Source organism: Galleria mellonella, unplaced genomic scaffold, assembly GCF_026898425.1.
Source record: "Galleria mellonella isolate WM207_F2 unplaced genomic scaffold, CSIRO_AGI_GalMel_v1 utg266, whole genome shotgun sequence".
In the NCBI taxonomy this organism is placed as follows: domain Eukaryota; kingdom Metazoa; phylum Arthropoda; class Insecta; order Lepidoptera; family Pyralidae; genus Galleria; species Galleria mellonella.
This window is the reverse complement of record NW_026442061.1, coordinates 1680102-1697511: the sequence shown is the minus strand read 5'-3', so window position 1 is coordinate 1697511 and position 17410 is coordinate 1680102. Positions and strand designations below refer to the sequence as shown.

At 32.3% G+C, this 17410-nt stretch overlaps 2 protein-coding genes and 1 long non-coding RNA gene across 3 annotated transcripts; 2 read left to right on the top strand and 1 right to left on the bottom strand.

Annotated features, from left to right (window-relative positions):
* Positions 1–622: 622 nt before the first annotated feature.
* LOC113516011 (protein MCM10 homolog) lies at positions 623–2937 on the bottom strand. The gene has a single exon (XM_026900344.2). The coding sequence runs from the start codon at positions 2822–2824 to the stop codon at positions 698–700; it is 2127 nt and encodes a 708-aa protein (XP_026756145.1). The 5' UTR covers positions 2825–2937; the 3' UTR covers positions 623–697.
* Positions 2938–5755: 2818 nt separating this feature from the next.
* On the top strand, positions 5756–8293 carry LOC128200761 (uncharacterized). Its single transcript, XR_008252864.1, has 3 exons — positions 5756–6201; positions 7337–7534; positions 7969–8293. It is a non-coding gene; the product is annotated as an uncharacterized LOC128200761 (long non-coding RNA).
* Positions 8294–9110: 817 nt separating this feature from the next.
* LOC113516073 (protein phosphatase 1 regulatory subunit 7-like) lies at positions 9111–15511 on the top strand. The gene is made up of 6 exons (XM_026900424.3): positions 9111–9281; positions 9361–9604; positions 10151–10279; positions 10724–10886; positions 11490–11798; positions 12646–15511. The coding sequence occupies exons 1-6, from the start codon at positions 9275–9277 to the stop codon at positions 12817–12819; spliced, it is 1026 nt and encodes a 341-aa protein (XP_026756225.1). The 5' UTR covers positions 9111–9274; the 3' UTR covers positions 12820–15511.
* The last annotated feature ends 1899 nt before the right edge of the window (positions 15512–17410 follow it).

Sequence of the window (17410 nt, the reverse complement as noted above, 5' to 3'; positions counted from 1 at the left end):
ATGCACTGACGGATCACCAGTGAAAGCCATTGGTGAGAATATAAGCAGATCATTTTTTTTATGGGTGAAAATGTTATGGCAACCCCGCCCGCGCTAACGGTATACGCTTGCGCAACACCAGTGAAGGGTGATAGATGAGAATGAAAACAGGCCAGTTAGCCCATCATGATGAATTCATCAGGAATTAACCATGATAGTTTCCAGGGAGAACCGCGAGGAGGTCGACCTGGTTGGGTATATTGCTAGCAAAGGAATTCTCAGTCTCCATTACTAACAATCCCTTTCCCCCCAAGCAGATCAGTTAGCCCATCATTACGAATTTAAAAATTTACTATGGTGGTTTCTAGGGAGAACAGCGTGGAATGATGCTATTAAACTCCTTTTATAACAATCCCTAATCTCTACACAGTATTATTAAGGCAGTGTTGCGCGGAAGTGATTTATTTTAACCCTTAATCAGGCATAGTATGATTTTTTTATTGTTAGGGAGGCAAATGAGCAGACAGTCCACTTGATAAAAAGTAGCTACCATTTCGCATGAACACCTGCAATACAAGATGAAATGATTGTGCGTTGATGGCCTTTCCCACTAATATAACACATAATTATTAAAACAAATATATATTCTTAATAATTTATTAATACATAGTCGAAAATAAAAACATAATATTACAACATTCATCAATAGATAAAAATGTCATTCATCTGGTACAAGTAAATTTATATTTTTGCCTGTTACTTGGCCACCTATAAATGTTTCCTCTTCACCTCTTATTGATAGACCCTCTAACGTAGTCAGCTTTTTCTCTCTTAACATAGGCGCTTTCACCCATCGAGAACTGCTACAGTTACTACACGAGTGTAAAGGTATAAGTTCCAAAGATACAGTTCTATTACTACAATCTGCACATTTGAAAAATCTTTTAAATGTATCCAATACTTTGAGAGGGTGCCTCTCATCTTTGCAAAGTTGCGCTGCAGAAAACGCAGTATACTTGCATTTGACACACCTGACTGCTTTGCATGCAAGCTTGAATGTATTCAACATTTTTTCTTCCATAGCTTCTTTCTTCTCGAGTTTATTGAAGTACATCTCTTGTTCATTATCCTCATGCTGTTTAATCAAATTTTGATGTGCCGATGTTGCTTCTAGTATCTTTTTGAATCTTTCTGACATAACACCCTTTGTTATCTTATTATCTTCTCCATTAGGCTTAAATTTTTTACTTTTATTCTCCTCATTACCAGAATCATTCAACTTATCTATAGCCCGCTTCTTACCAGCTTCTGTACCTTTTATATTGTTAGGGTCTGATTTTTTTATACCACCACTTTGCTGAATCAACTTTATAGCATTCTCTTTCCTCTTTTCAGCTGCTTTTTGCCCATAAGATACATTTAAATCAATCACACCACTGCCTTTTAATCCAAATCCTTTACCCAACATTGGGGAATTAGCAACTTTTTCAGCTAAACTTTGTGACACAAGCCTTGAAGTTTGTGGACTAGATGTTGGACTTGATAATTTGCTTAATCTTTCTGAATCAGTAACCCTTTGAACTGTAGGGCTATGTAAAATGTCAGTTTTGCTTTTAAATGGACCTGACCCATATGGGACTTTGTTTATCATCATATTGTCTCTATCTAACTTATGATAATCACTTAAACTCATTAGTCTATTTTGATCTCTCTCTTTGACTTTCTTACTATTGCCACTTGGCAAAGCAGAATAGGCCCTACCACCATATATGACAGTACTTTTACCTAAAACTTTGTTCTGTAAATTAACAAGACCTTTCCCCATAGTTGAGGACTGCAGTTCTTGACGTCTCGAATACTTTTGATACTCCTGCTTCACATGATAAATACAATGTTCACATTGGCTCAAATTAACAAATGCTGTACATGGCTCCCCATTTTTCTTTTTGCTCTTACAAGTCCCGAAGTCTTTTGATTGCCCTAGAATCATAACTCTGTCTGGACTCTCTACACTGAGACATGCCTGGTCTTGACTATTTTGAGATTTATCTAAGACATTTGGATTTAACACAGCTACCACAGTACCGTCACTTGTTTTCCACAAATCATTGTAAGCTTTTCTAAATAAAAACATAGAAACAGTCTTCATATTATCCTTGAGATCACTCAATGTCCAAATAATGAATTGGTTACCTTTTTGTGACTTTTTAGCTGCACTTTTCCTCACTATAACACCAGCAATCACCCAGTCTTTGGACAAATCCTCATTCTCCACATGCCTCTTCACTCTTAACATACTTACAGCTTCTCTTCCCTGCATGCGATCTAAAAGTGCTAAACTGGAAATTTGTGGTTTTATTATTCTGATTCCAAATACTGGATCAGTATACACATCTCCTTGTTGTTTCGGTTTCACTTCTGGAGCACAGAATTGGTTTTTTGTATTTTGTTCTAGAATGGGTTCCACATTCTTTTTGAAAGAACTATTACGGACAGCTTTCGTGTCTTCATTAGTTTTTCGTAATCTAATTTCAAAATCTAATCGTTTATCATGCTGCTCATGTTCGCTGTTGTCCAATATCTTTTTCACTTCGGTACCATAATCGTTATATTTTCTTTCGGTATAATTTCTTCTCTCTTCGTCATCTGAGGAATCTGTATCTCCATTGTGTACTGCAGACGACGAAGTTTTGGTACATATATTATTATCTTCCGAAATATCATTGTTTGTTTGAAAAATATCAATTTCACGTGCATTTTTATTTACATGCTTTTCACTATCTTCAGCCAAGTCTGCACATAACAATTCTTCTAATTGCGATAGTTCGTCTTTTTCTTCCACCATTTTTTTCTTTGCTTCTATTGATTCGTTACTAAAATGAATTCTATAAAGTTTATAACACAAAGTTAAAGGAAAAAAGCGCCAAAATATATATTATGATAAAATATTGATGTCGTTATAATTTTTTTTTTTTTTTTTTAGTACGTTTGTTCCGTTTGGAACAGGCTAAGGTCGGAGACCATGCTGCCTGTCTTCAAAAAGATAATTTGTCTGGAATTTTATTTTTCTAATGTCGCTTCAATTATTGTCATAATCTTCAATATTTCATTTGTCAAATCCGGTAAGTACATTTTCATAAATATCTTTTCTTGAGTTTTCTTAAACCAGTGGATTTATCAAATTAAAAATAAATAATTATAAAAAATCATTGTCTTGCAATTCAATAAAAGTATTCTTATAGCTCCTTGAATGTTGTAGTAATATAAGTGAAAATAGCTTTGAAACAAGAAGGAAATCTTAAGAGAAGCGGGATTGAGTGCGGGATATTTTCGGGTTTTTTGAAGATAATCCTGAGTTCGTCAAACATAATGTGTCTTTGAATGACAAATTCAGAGCAATCAAAAAAAAGGTGATGTAGAGATTGGGCTGTATTTGAGTTACACCATGTGCATGATGGGGAAGCGATCATGCCCATTCGGTGCAGGTGTTCGTTGAAATGTCCGTGGCCGATTCGTAATCTACAAATATTGGTGTAAAATTTTCTGTTTGTGTCCTTTCCTTTGCAGAACCACGGTTTTCCAATACGCCAATTAATTTTGCGGTACCATTTGCCTTTAGTCTGTAATATTTGAGTCCAATGCTCCTCCCATTTAGTTGTAACGATTTTATGTATTCCAATACTACAATCTGAGTAACAAAGGGGTAAATCTTGAACACGAGCAGCACTTGAATTAATAATTTTAGCCAAAGTGTCTACTTGTTCATTCCCAAACACTCCAATATGTGAAGGGGTCCAGATGAAGATAATATCTTTTCCATATATAGTACAGAGATGATAATATTTATTACGAATTTCTTGAATTAAGTAGTTTGATGATGAAATGAATGTGTTATTTTTTAATGCCATAAGAACACTCATACTATCTGTAATTATAATCCATTTCGAATATAGTACCTGTTTTTCTATGTATTCTAATGCTAAAAATATAGCTTTTGCTTCTGCTGTGTAAATACTAGCCAAAGTTGAAATTTTATAACCGTGACCAAATCTATTTGACAAATCGTAAAAAGCCACTGAAGTGCTAAGTGCATTTTTGGAACCATCTATATATATCTGCCTGTAGTCAATAAATTCTGATAAAGTCTCATACATATCGTGCTTTTCTTTTATGTCTTTACGTATAACAATTTTGATCTTACAGAACTTACTCTCATAAAGGCCATTATAACAAGGAAGTATCTTACTACTATAGATGTTATATTCATCTCGTAAATTCAAATCATTGACAATAGTTTTATTCAAAAACATAGAAATGGGGCAATTTAATAATTTGAGTATGAGTGGGTTATTGGAAACTGAAAAAACTTTGAAGAGAAATTTGAGTTTTAGGTATTCGAAACGAAGAAGGATAGGAGGCAAATTACATTCTACTTGCATTGAGATAATTGGAGAAGTATACATAGCACCTAAAATAAGTCTTAAATTCATATTTTGAATTTTTTCGAGTTTTTCTACTAATTTATGTTCTGAGGCATAACAAAAGAAAGCGTAATCAAAATTACTTCTAACAAGAGATTTGTAAAGTAAAAGGATAATTTTAGGATCAGCTCCCCAGTTACGACCAATTACAGATCTTATTATATTAGTGGCTCTTAAAGCACGATCTACTAAGCAATCAACGTATAGATCCCATTTTAAATTTTGATGAAAAATTACCCCAGAAATTTAACGCTACAGTCTGTTGGAAGAGTTTGATTATTATATATAATATTCATTAATGGAACATATTTATGAACTTGATGAAAAACAACTACTTTACTTTTGGTTAAACTAATATCGAGGGAAAGAAGAGAAAAATATTTCTCAAGTCTTTTTAATGACTCATTTAACACTAATTGCATATCAATAATATTCTTTCCTTTTATATAAATTAATAAATCATCGGCAAATTGCAAGTTGTTCACACTGTTTCCTAAAATTGAATTAAGTTTATAGATATATAAAATATATAGTAGCGGGCTTAGAATACCACCTTGACATACTCCTTTAGAGCTTAACCTAGGTCCTATTAATTTACTATTTACTTTAACATACACTTCTCTATTACTAAGAAAATTATAAATCCATTCGATAAGTTTCATTGGAAGAAATGAGGATAAAATCGAAGATAGAACTGTTAAATTTACATTGTTAAAAGCTCCTACGACATCTAAAAAAACAGATAGAACATATTCATCGTTATTCAAAGCAGTACTAAGGTCGACATAGAAGTTCTCTAAACTTTCGCGCGCTGAATATCCACGGCGAAAACCAAATTGATTCGATGGTAATATACTATTACTTTCAATAAAGAACTCTAAACGCTGTTTAATTAATTGTTCGAATAATTTGCCTGCACAGGACGTCAATGTTATAGGTCTATAGGAGTCGAAATTTGTAGGATCTTTACCGGGTTTAATTACTGGAATCAAACAATCCATTTTCCATTCTGGTGGGATAATACAGTCCTTCCATAAATCGTTAAAAATATGTAAGAGTTTAGTAAGGTTTATTTTATTCAGCAATCGAAACATATTGTATGTTAAGCGATCAAGGCCACTAGCTGTATCTTTTCTAGATTTTACTGCACTGGATATTTCATCAATTGAGAATGGGTCAGTGAGAAATTTTGGGCATGAATTAACAGAATTAAACTGTTTGTCATCAAAAGGTGAGTGTACAAAATCAGGAGTATATTTGCGTAAAAAATCATTGACCCATGATATATCTTTAAAATGATTTTGACGATGTTTTGAATTTAGTTTTCTCATATTTTGCCAAACAGTGGAAATTGGTGTTAATCTATTAAATTTGGAACAAAATTCCTGCCACCCCTGTTGTCTTACTTGCTTAATTACTAACTTTTTAACAGCTTGAACTCTTTTAAAATTTATGTAATTATCGAGAGTTGGATTTTGTTTAAACCTAAGGTAAGCCGCTTTACTATCATTGACAGCTGTCGCACACCTGTTATTCCACCAAGGTACTGCAATATGTTTGTGCCTCTTTGAAGTATTTGCACCGCTATTTGATAAGTTCCTACGTGGAACGGAACGTTCCACAGCTGTCAAAATAATTTTACAGAACCTATTGTAATTGTTTAAGGGTTCATTGACATCATACTCGAAATCCAAAAGTAATCGATTAACAGTTTCAGAATAAAGATCCCAATTAACGAGACGTAGGTTTATACGATTTAACAAAAGTTTATTAACTTCATCTATAGGAGCATGTTGTTCACCTGACGGAGTTGATGAAGAGTTCTTTGTGTTTATTTTAGTAAAAGTCGGCAGGTGATAACTTCCTAACGGATCATCATGAACCGACCACTCGCATTTTAATGATATGGATGGGGATACCATAGTTAAATCAAGGCCATTGGGTCTCCAAATATGAGAGCCAACAGTAGTAACTTGCTTATCATTTAATAGTACCAAATTACATTCATCTAAACAATCAAGAATGTCTTTACCTCTTGTATTAGTGGAGGTACAACCCCACATAGTATGATGTGCATTTAAATCTCCAGATATGATAGTGGGTTTAGGAAGAGACTCCAAAAAGAACTTAAATTTGGCTTTAGTAAAACTAGGTGTACTATTGGTAGGACAGTAAATACTGGCAACTGAATACCAAGAATTATTAACTTCAATACTAATAGCTATAGTTTGCAAAGAATTGTCGAAAAAAGAGTGAAGTTTTTTATATCTAATACTATTATGTATAATAATCGCTACTCCATTGTGGTTATTACCACAATCATTTCGTTCTATACAATAATCTTTAATTTTTAATTTGTAATGTGGTTTTAGCCAAGTTTCTGAGATGAGAGCAATGTGAATATGATGTTCATTTAAAAATTGTGTAAAAATATGTCGATTGCTCAGTAGGCTCTGAGCGTTCCACTGTATGATAGTTAATTGGTCTCGATTGAATTTTGTGAAATAGGTCTATTACCAAAAGTATCATATAACACATTCAAAACACTTTTAGTGTTAATAGATGTGTTCTTTGTGTTATGTAGTGAAATAAGTTTGATTATGCTTTCTATTAAAAGTGATAAACTCTTGTTATCAGAATTTAGAATTGAAATTAGGTCTACATTTTTTTTAGGTTTGTTACCCAGTTTAGGAAATATTTCAGTGCTAAGTATATCTCCAAAAGAAGCAGGTCTGAATTTAGATCTATTTTCAGCAATTTTCTTTTGTTTAACAGGGCATTGCGGTGATACACTTGTGTGATTTCCATTGCAGTGTACACAAATAGCGTTTTCCATTCCAGTTGTACAAGTTTTATAATTATGCTCACCTTTGCAGATGCTGCAACGCTCAGAATTCTTACAGAATTTAGCTAAATGTCCATACCTCAAGCACCGGTAGCATTGTTTAACTGGTGGTATATATGGAGAGACATTGTGGCGCCAACCTCCAATATCCAGATATTCAGGTAATACAGATGCAGCAAAAGTAATTGTCACGGTTAGAGTTGGCTGTAACACATATCCATGAGTCAAGGTATTTTTTTAAAATTCTTTTAATAGCAATAATTTTCTTAGAACTCGATATCATAGTATATATTTTTTTATTAGATATATTTGTAGGTACATTTCTAATAACGCCTGTAACTTCTGTTGAAGAAGCAGGAATACTGGCCTTAAAATGGTAGTCATTTAAAAAAGTTTTATTATTTAAAAAAGCATTGGCTAAGTCTGGCTTTTGAAAGTATACTCCGATTTTGAATTTATTTATAGATCTAAGATAAGTTACCCCTTTATTAAATCGTTTTAAACAGGAGGAGAGTGAGAGCAAGTCTCTGGATCCAATGGTTTTCTGACTATCTGAGGATTCTACAAAGACAACAAATTCTGTCCCAGGGGATTCCTCGGGATATCTTCTAATATAATCTGTGACGTAGTAAGGTTTATACTTATCGGCCTTATCAATTTCAGATTCTGAGTCAGTAGAAGTATCTTCCGAATATATATCCTTGTCATTACAAGGTTCATGGTCTACATCACCTGAATCGTCATCTTTTTTTTTTCCTTTTTCTACAACTGCGCTTCCCCATGAATGCTAATTATATTACTGTCGCTGAATTTAGTGAAAATATAATATTTTATTCAATAATAAGAATTGATAGAGATAGTTTTAATAAATTAATAAAAAAAATTTAAAAAACCCGCTTGTTCTTATTCGAGTTTCCCGCCTTTTTTTTCGTCATTGATATCGTTATAATTAAAAACTCACAGCTGACACTGACTGACTGACGTTGACAGCTATTACCAATGACAACAAATTTTTTTTTAGTACGTTTGTTCCGTTGTGGAACATGCTAAGGTCGGAGACTATGCTGCCTCCAATAATAACTAAGAAATCCGAAATCTTTAAATGATAACATTACCGAAGATAAAAAATTGTATTACTCGTTTACTTTCTTTTAACCACAAATTTTCTTCCTATGTATACATAATAATCACAGACATAATTATGAAGTAGCAAAGCATAAGTTAAAAGTACAAAGAAAATTTTATAATTTTCATCACTAAAAGTATAGAAACACGAACATAGAAATTGTAAAGTGCATTTTGTTTGTTGTGATAATGTAATTTAAAACATCTTATTTTAATGCCAATCTATCATAAATTACAAAAATATGAAAAAAGTACCTACACGTTGCTAAAGTGTACATTTGCAAATAATCTTTTATTTGCAAACGTATTTATATCTTCGATATTTTATAGTATTTGACGATGATAATTTAAAAAAAAATAATCGTTCTAAATTTGCATAGAACAAATATTATGTAGCAAGATTAATGTTTTAGTTTGTAAGCGGAGTATTTTTTATTTGCGACGTTGTCACATTTCGTCAAGCTAAAAATATGAACGCTCTTAAAAAATGTACTTATTAATGTAATCAGATACCTTAAGTCCCTGCATTTATAGTAAGTAGTATGTATGTGTAAATAAATGAGTGAATTTTTGCGTGCCTTTTAGTCCCTTCTGTTTAGTCTGTTTCATTATAATGTCTGTGTACATAATCTATATTATTTACTTACTTACTCTATACCTGTTTGTTTGACATTGACAATTTTGAAACACTTTTCTATTTCCCTACACAGTTCAATGATTCTTCCTTCATTTTTAATTATTGACTAAATAAAACATTTCCTAATACTTTCTAAAACTGTTACTAGTAAAATAATATCTGTAATTATAATAAATTCAACATAAAATAACGAAAAATTAAAGTAGCATGGCTGGTACGATTTTTATTCCCATTTGAATACTGTATCAAAAAGTTCAATTTTCTTCCGTTTTTTATTATCCTTATGCTTTCAGACAATCAAGATACGCCTATGACTAATAATGAGTCAGATGAAGTACCTAAGCGTGCTTCTGTTACTCTGAATGAAGATCATAAAAGAGAACAGAGTGGTACTCCGCCACCGCCTGTTACACCTCCGCCGGGCCAAGAAGACACACAAGAACTAATAGTTGTTAATGAGAACACAGAAGAACTTGATTTGAATCACGGCAGAATCGGAAAAATTGAAAATCTAGAGCCTTTGAAGAGACTAGAAAGGTATTTAAATACTGTATTCTATTCATGTTAGGCAGAAAAATAATATTAAATTAGTTTTTTTTTTTTTTTATTATAGATACATTTTTATTTTTTCATAAAATTTAGTAGAGATATTTTAATTTCTTTTTACAAAATTAAAACACTTAAAGCAATGTGTTACAACATAACACATTATAAATTATATAATTATTTTATTTTGTGACATATTGTATAGAAATTGTTTACATGGGTACTTGTTTCTTGTTTCTACCACCTAGTTCGCATTGTATTTGTCTGAAAAGTGAGATATAGATTACAATGAAATTACAGCATATGAAGTTGTAATCTTACCATGCCTTGTCATCAGTGATGGCAATTCATGAGTTGTACAACGGTATATACTATGATAGTTTATGAAGCTATTATTAACTCATTAAATGAGGTATCAATATGTTTACCATATAACTTGCATAAAAAATATATTTGTTTTTAATACTTAATTGAAATATAATTATTAAATGCATATCTATTGAGAAAATGCGACTTTTTTATGTTTTAAATTTTTAGATTGTACCTGAGATGGAACTTAATAAAGAAAATAGAGGGTTTGGATACACTGAGCACATTGGTTGAACTGGAGCTGTATGATAACCAGATTGTTGTTATAGAGAATTTAAATAATCTTGTTAATCTTGAGTAAGTTTCTAATTTTTGTAATATTTTTTTTTATCACTGTGTGTGCCCCGGCAGAATGAACCACATCCTTTCCCACAGGTGTCATAAGTGGTAACTAAGAGAGGGTAAGAGATGGGCAGCAGAATCCCTCTTAAAACATTTCTAAAACCCTTACTACGATTGTCAACCTGCCTACCAAGCATGGCAACTACTGGCAAAATTCTCCTTATGAGCTTATGTCCAACAGTGGACTCTAATCATGTTGCCCTATACTTCATAATAAAGACATATGTTAAGCAGTAGACAATACTTGGCTGAAATAATCATTGTAATAATGTTATTATATAAAGAAAGAATACCTTCAGGTATCACCCATGTCTCCTGCTTCCCAAAAGGTGCTACTAAACTAAACTAAATTTGGAAAAACAAATCTAAGTACTCAATTAATTTTATATTATTTTTCAGAATTTTAGATTTATCCTTTAACAGGATCAAAGAGATAACAGGTCTGGAAAAGCTACAGAATCTAAGAAGACTGTTCCTAAGTTCTAATAAAATTACAGAAATCAAGAATGTTAATCATTTGCCCAAACTAGAAGTACTCGAGTTAGGAGACAATCGTATAAGAGTAAGTAATGTTTTAATTTGTATAATACATGTATATATAGGCCTTGTTTTTATTTCTTTGCACAATATATTATATTGTATGTACATATGTATGTATGTATATGTTATATGTACAATAACCCAAATGAGATGATTTGTGTGGAAAAAAAAAAGAATCCAATTTATGTTAAGTCCTGTTCCAATTTTAGTGTATGTACTGCGGAAGCAAGTACTAGTCCTCAATTCATATTATTGATGAGATGATTCAATAGCAACATGTCCTATGTTGCTATTGAATTATATTTATAGATTACAATTGACAATAAATAACAACAAAAATATATAATCTTATGTAATAAATAACAATTAAAAAACATAAATCTAAAGATGAGGTATTAAACTTGTTATGTTTAAGTGTTACATTAGCAGTTAATACTTATGCAAACTGTTATTGTATTGCTCATACTAATATAAATGTTATTCTATAATATCTATGCTCACAAAAAAGTATAAGAAAAAATAAAATTTAGTGCAGTTAATTATTACGATTTTCAATCAGGTTAGCTGTCAACTTTTTTGCTATTTGAATATAAAAAAACACCACATATATGTCATCTTTCCACAGGAAATAAAGAATTTGGAAGGCTTGAAGACACTTAAGCAGCTGTATCTAGGGAAAAATAAAATCACAAAGATACAAAATTTGGAGGATCTGTCAAATCTAGAAATCCTTGTACTACAGTGTAATAGATTAACCAAGATTGAAAACCTTGAACAACTTGTCAACTTGGAACAGCTTTACATATCAGAGAATGGACTAACTGCTATTGAGAACATGGACAACCAGGTCAAACTTCAGACTTTGGACTTGGCCATGAACAGGATCACGGTGATTGAAAATGTTAGACACATGAGTGATTTAGAGGAGTTATGGGTATGTAATCATTATATATTTACTTATATGTTTTTTTGCAGAGAAAGTATAATACCTATTTGTTTTTAAACTTTATGCTTTTAATTTAAAGTTGCAAGTTCTGGGACATATGCAAAACTGTGTAAAGCTTTCCACAAACACACACACACTCTTATATCTATTTTAATAATTCTTGTTTAGTGAAATTCTAGAGTATTATTTTTTCCTTTGGCATATACAGTAAATAAATGAATTAATGAACACTTTATTGTTCCCTTCAAAGAATGATACAGATTATAAAAATTATGTACACAAACAAAATTAATAATTAATTAAATTAACTTAATTATATAAAAGCAAAGCAGTGTAAAAAAGTAATAATGGATTGCTTTATCAAATAGTAAAACAATATAATATTTCATTTGAAAATTTAAAAAAATAAGAAATTTATGTTCTAACACCGCATAAACAAGCTAGAAAATAGCTTTTCTGTTTCATCCTTAATACTATATATATATTCCAAGCTTGAAAAAAGTAGAAGGTTCACAATTCGGTTGTATTTTTTTTATGTTTATTACTTCATATCTCCATCAGTTATAAATCAATTTGAAAATTTAATTTCTTTGTATCTGAAAGATTTACATATTAATCTCATAGAAATTTTATCAAAATCGATTCAGTAGTTTAGTTTTGAAATCTTTTGATTTCAAAGTAAGTTTGAAAAATAAGTGGTTTTGCATTTATAGTATTAGTTCAAATATTGTATTTAATTGTTATTCATGCTATGTCCCGATAGTGTGTTTCAATATGTGTAATCAATGTGAAAGTTTAAAATTAACTATGTATTTAAACACCTGTTTCTTTATAGCTAAATGACAACCAAGTATCAGAGTGGTCCTCAGTGGAATATCTGGTGCAGAACAAAAAGCTGGCCACCATATACTTGGAGAGGAATCCACTGGCGTCCGACCCGGCATACAGGCGGAAACTAAAATTGACGCTTCCATCACTGCAGCAGATTGACGCCACTTTGTGTAGATAAGAAATCATTTGTACATTATCAGATATAGTAGAATCTCAGACCAACAAAAAAGGGTATACAGATCTCTACACACGATAATAGTCTTCTCTTCAACATACCTGTTCCTGTTCCGCATTGATTTCCCTGCTTTTTAATTAAACTTGAAAATGGCTAATGGCAACCCTAAAAAGCTGAAATCAAAAGAAAAATAAAACAGTGAAGGAGGCAAACAAACCACATTTGTTTATATACACATTCACACCAAAACTGTGTTCTTTGCTTGTCAAAATATTTTTTTAATGCTAATATACTGTGAAAAAGAAGTTAAAATTAAATAATTAAATACAGAAACATTATTAATATATTCATAATTATATTTAATATAATTTTTTCATTTTCATAATTCGTTATGTAATCAAGTTTGTCAAAATAAAAAAAAAATATATTACTCTGTTGTACTTCTCTAGACAGTGCTAAATGTTATGTTGACATGTTCAATCAATTGACCACAGGTTCGGTTCAGATTGTATGACCGTTTATTTACCTCACTTATCTAGATATTAAAATGTGGCAACACTAACTCACATAACCCCAAAAGAATTTGAATAAAATTAATTACTTATTAAATCTACTTTTTTTTGTTGATCTGAGCGTAGAGTAAATATTACATGTCATTGGATGGATCAATTTGTTGTATAGACTGGTGTAATATAACGTTGTTAAGTATTATTACTATTTATTTACTGACTTCTTTCCTCTTAGAGTTGGCTGTGCTGACTATACGATGCAGCTTATAAATTATTTGATGTAGTAAAAGAAAAAATATTAAATAGCCATAGTATATAGTACGTAATTTAAACATACTTTGTCATTAGAAATTGCAGATACAGGTTATTGTAAAAAACAATATAATAACACGCATTTAATAGTCGATGGTTTATTCAATGATTCAAGAAGACAGAATTGCATTAGATAACGCACGTGAGTCCATACAAGTCCGTGGTTAAAATGAGGAATTGAAACCACTACGAACAAAAAATCCTTTGTCTACACAAGCGCTTATCGTTTAGTAGGCTTTGATATAGGTTTAGTCTTTGTGACACATCTTGGCCATTGAGAATAATGCATCATGTATGTATCTGAAGTCAAAATGCCATAGATTAATTATATTTATTTACTTTTTAACTTTTCCCAAAGAGGGTTGACGTCAGGCAGGCATATTACGCCGACCCCAAATAATAATTTGGATAGGGTTAGGAAGATGATGATTTACTTTTTAACTTGTAAACTGTACTTTGTAATTCTGTATTCTTTTTTCGAAATAAAATAGTTTTTTTTTTTTCTTTCTATTTAGATATGAGTATTTTACGTAGTGTTATCTGTTGTGTGGAGTCTGAAGTCTGTGCGCGTGCATCCGGCCATCCATTATCTGTTAATGTTAATAATAAGAAATTTATTCACTAACAATAATTGAGAATAGATTATAATAATGGGAAGTAATAAGATGTATTGGAAAAGATATAACAATCTGAAAAAATGTTATATTTTGGGTCCAGCCATTGTACACTATTTCAAAATATTGGGTAAAGTTCGAGGCTTATCGCTAAAATGGAATAGTATTTATTTACTAAATAGTTTAATAGCATAAAAATATTTTCAGTTATTTAATAGTAATCTTATATACCATACATCTCTCAGACATCCATTTGAATATTTGTAAAAGCAAAAAAATGGATGGATGTTCTCAAGGGATATATTTCCGATTGTTATATCCTCTTTTACACCTTATACAGGGTGAAGTCGAAATCAATAACATCTTTTTAAGAATGTATCCTACTTACCAAATATCGTTTCCCTAACTAATTGAAAAAAATAAAAAGTTAGTGTGAAATACTTAAAATTTTTCAATCCATATTACATTGGGAAAAGTGTTCAGTTTCGCTGGTGCAATACTCTTAAAAATGCAATTGATTACGACATAATCTTGTATACATAAAATAATATTTAAGTGCCTATATTCAATTTGTCCATAGAGTATCGTGTATATGGGATGTACTAACATAGATTTTGTACAATTCGTAGTTGGTATTGTATCTGTTGTGTAGTTTGGACTATGGCGATTAACACACGGAGCGGTGTATCCGCAATAACATGGCGGTTTACATACGCCCACGATCCACATCTGAGCGCTAATGAGCCAAAATTTCTACTACTCTCGTGTATATACAAAGTAATAATAATAATAATAAAAAAAAAGATTTACCATCCTCGAACAAAAGTTAGTTTCTCAACATAGAGTGAAGTTGTAAGTTTATAAAAATCAATTCCTGTATTTGAGATAGGTAATGCATGCGTAGAATTAGAGTCCATTATTATGATATATTACATATAAAATAAATATGCATTTATGTATTTAAAGAATGTACAACGGTGAAGAGTATAACAGTATTAAATATAGTAATACAGTACAGTCAATTACATATTTTTACGCTTAAGATATATAACATAATGACTACGTGGTAAGTACAATAAAACTAAATACAAGTAGGTACAATGATCTTCAGTTACATACAACAATAACATTTATCATGCACCGAAGCATCGGTCATTGAAGAATTAATTGCTCGGTAGTCGCTTGGTAACAGTCTTTTATGAGGTATATTTACCGAAAATATGAAACTTTTTAGTTATAGACGTTATAAAAAGAAGTTTTTGAAGAACAAAAAAAAAAAAGAATCGGTACTTAGTTTAATTGTACATCATTATATTTTTATGTATCGAGGATTTGGCGTATTTCAGGATTTTCTTGTAGACCTTTAATAACGGCTTCGAAACGGCGCCCCCCCAATCCTCATACGCATATCGTACCGCTCCGTGTGTTAATCGCCTGCTTAATGTTGTATTCGACGTATATGTGTAAACAGTATTTTGTGTTTCTCGCAAAACAACTACATGTAAAACTATGAAATATAATTGTCTCTTATGTTGTAAAATTACTTTTATTTGAAAACAAAACATTAGTCATACACTTTCTGGGGGCAAAAAGCCCGCTGTATACGATTTTTTGTTATGGGTGAAAATGGAATGGTAACCCCGCCTGCGCTAACGGGATACGCTGGCGGAGCACCAGTGAAGGGTGATAGATGAGAATGAAAACAGGCCAGTTACCCCATCATGATGAATTTATCAGGAATTAACCATGATAGTTTCCAGGGGGAACCGCGAGTAGGTCGACCTGGTTGGGTATATTGCTAGCAATGGGATTCTCAGTCTCCATTACTAACAATCCCTTTCCCCCCCAGCTGTATACGATTAGAAGAGAATTCGTTTTGTATAACCCGCCGATGTGAACGTGCTAGCACAATCATAATAACGCCCTGAGCGTGAGAGGTCTGTTGAACTCGGCGGGTTACGTAAAGTTAATTCTATAATGACTCGTATAAGATGGCCGTTTTACTCTCAGATCTATACAGTATTAATTGGATATAGTATGAAATCATACTAGTATTCATAAAACAACAACTTATCCCAAGGAACATTTTTTTTATACAACTTAGAATGGCAAACAAGCTGACGGCCCACCTGATGGATAGTGGTAACCGTCGCCTATAGACATGAGCAGTACCATGGACATAACAGAGTATACTGTTTCGCCCATGATACTCCCCATGCGTTGCCATTCCTGAGGACTCAGGTGTTATTCCTCTGTACCCAGTAAATTCACGCCATATCCCACCCTTCAACCATTAAAACATCATATGAACATCGAAATATGAAAATATTTTTGTACCCTTTCATACAAGTTTCGCGGTTGACTGATCTGATATTTAGACAAACGCATAATGAGGCTTCAGAGTAGCTCCGTCTTTTTACTTTCATCCCTGTTTTTTCTTGTCTAGTTTTGCCTAGAAAAAGTTTCTTTAGTTCGTAGTTGAAAAAGACGCACGTGAATCAGGATTGAAAAGTTGCTGTTTTTGCTTCTAGAGCTGCAGGCAGCCCTAGAATGTAATAACCGCTTATATGTATCTAAGCTGCTCGAATACTTTATTGTATAAATAGAAGGAAAAATACATATTTATAATTTTAAAGCCATGTTCTAATTACGTGATTAAAAAATAGGCTGAGTTTAAATCTGCATTTTGCCATATCGTGACATGACATGACAGACAGGCTCGAGCGATAGCTCAATTAAACATAATAGCAGTGCCCCACCTCCTCCAATTTTTTTTTTAACTGGAATTTACAATGCCCACTTCTACTCCCACGTATTTCAGGCATTCTATATTAGGCTACGGTAACCGCTTACCACCATTTGCAGGTGGTAGAGCCACGCTGTAATACCATATGGTATTGCAGCATGAATGGGCCGGCTCGACCGGGGAAGTACCACACCCTCACAGAATACCGACGCTAAGTGGCCGCACTTTTAGTGCGACCACATTCCGTATGGTGAGTGAGGGAGTCCGGAGGCCCATCCTATACCCATCCCCTTCCTTATCCTAAAATCCTCCCCCAACTCCGTCCCCCCATCTTTCAATACCATGGCAGTGGAATTTAAAAAAAATAACGTACCCCAGGGAGGTACCAGCAGCCATGTTGCTGGAGAATCCTC

What these genes read in the sequence shown, in the direction of transcription:
- LOC113516011 (XM_026900344.2), bottom strand. Translation starts at nt 2,824, where the DNA reads ATGGTGGAAGAAAAAGACGAACTATCGCAATTAGAAGAATTGTTATGT.
- LOC113516073 (XM_026900424.3), top strand. An exon ending in CCTTTGAAGAGACTAGAAAG is followed by an intron (nt 9,605 to 10,150) that starts GTATTTAAATAC and finishes TTAAATTTTTAG; the next exon opens with ATTGTACCTGAGATGGAACT. An exon ending in AATAATCTTGTTAATCTTGA is followed by an intron (nt 10,280 to 10,723) that starts GTAAGTTTCTAA and finishes ATTATTTTTCAG; the next exon opens with AATTTTAGATTTATCCTTTA.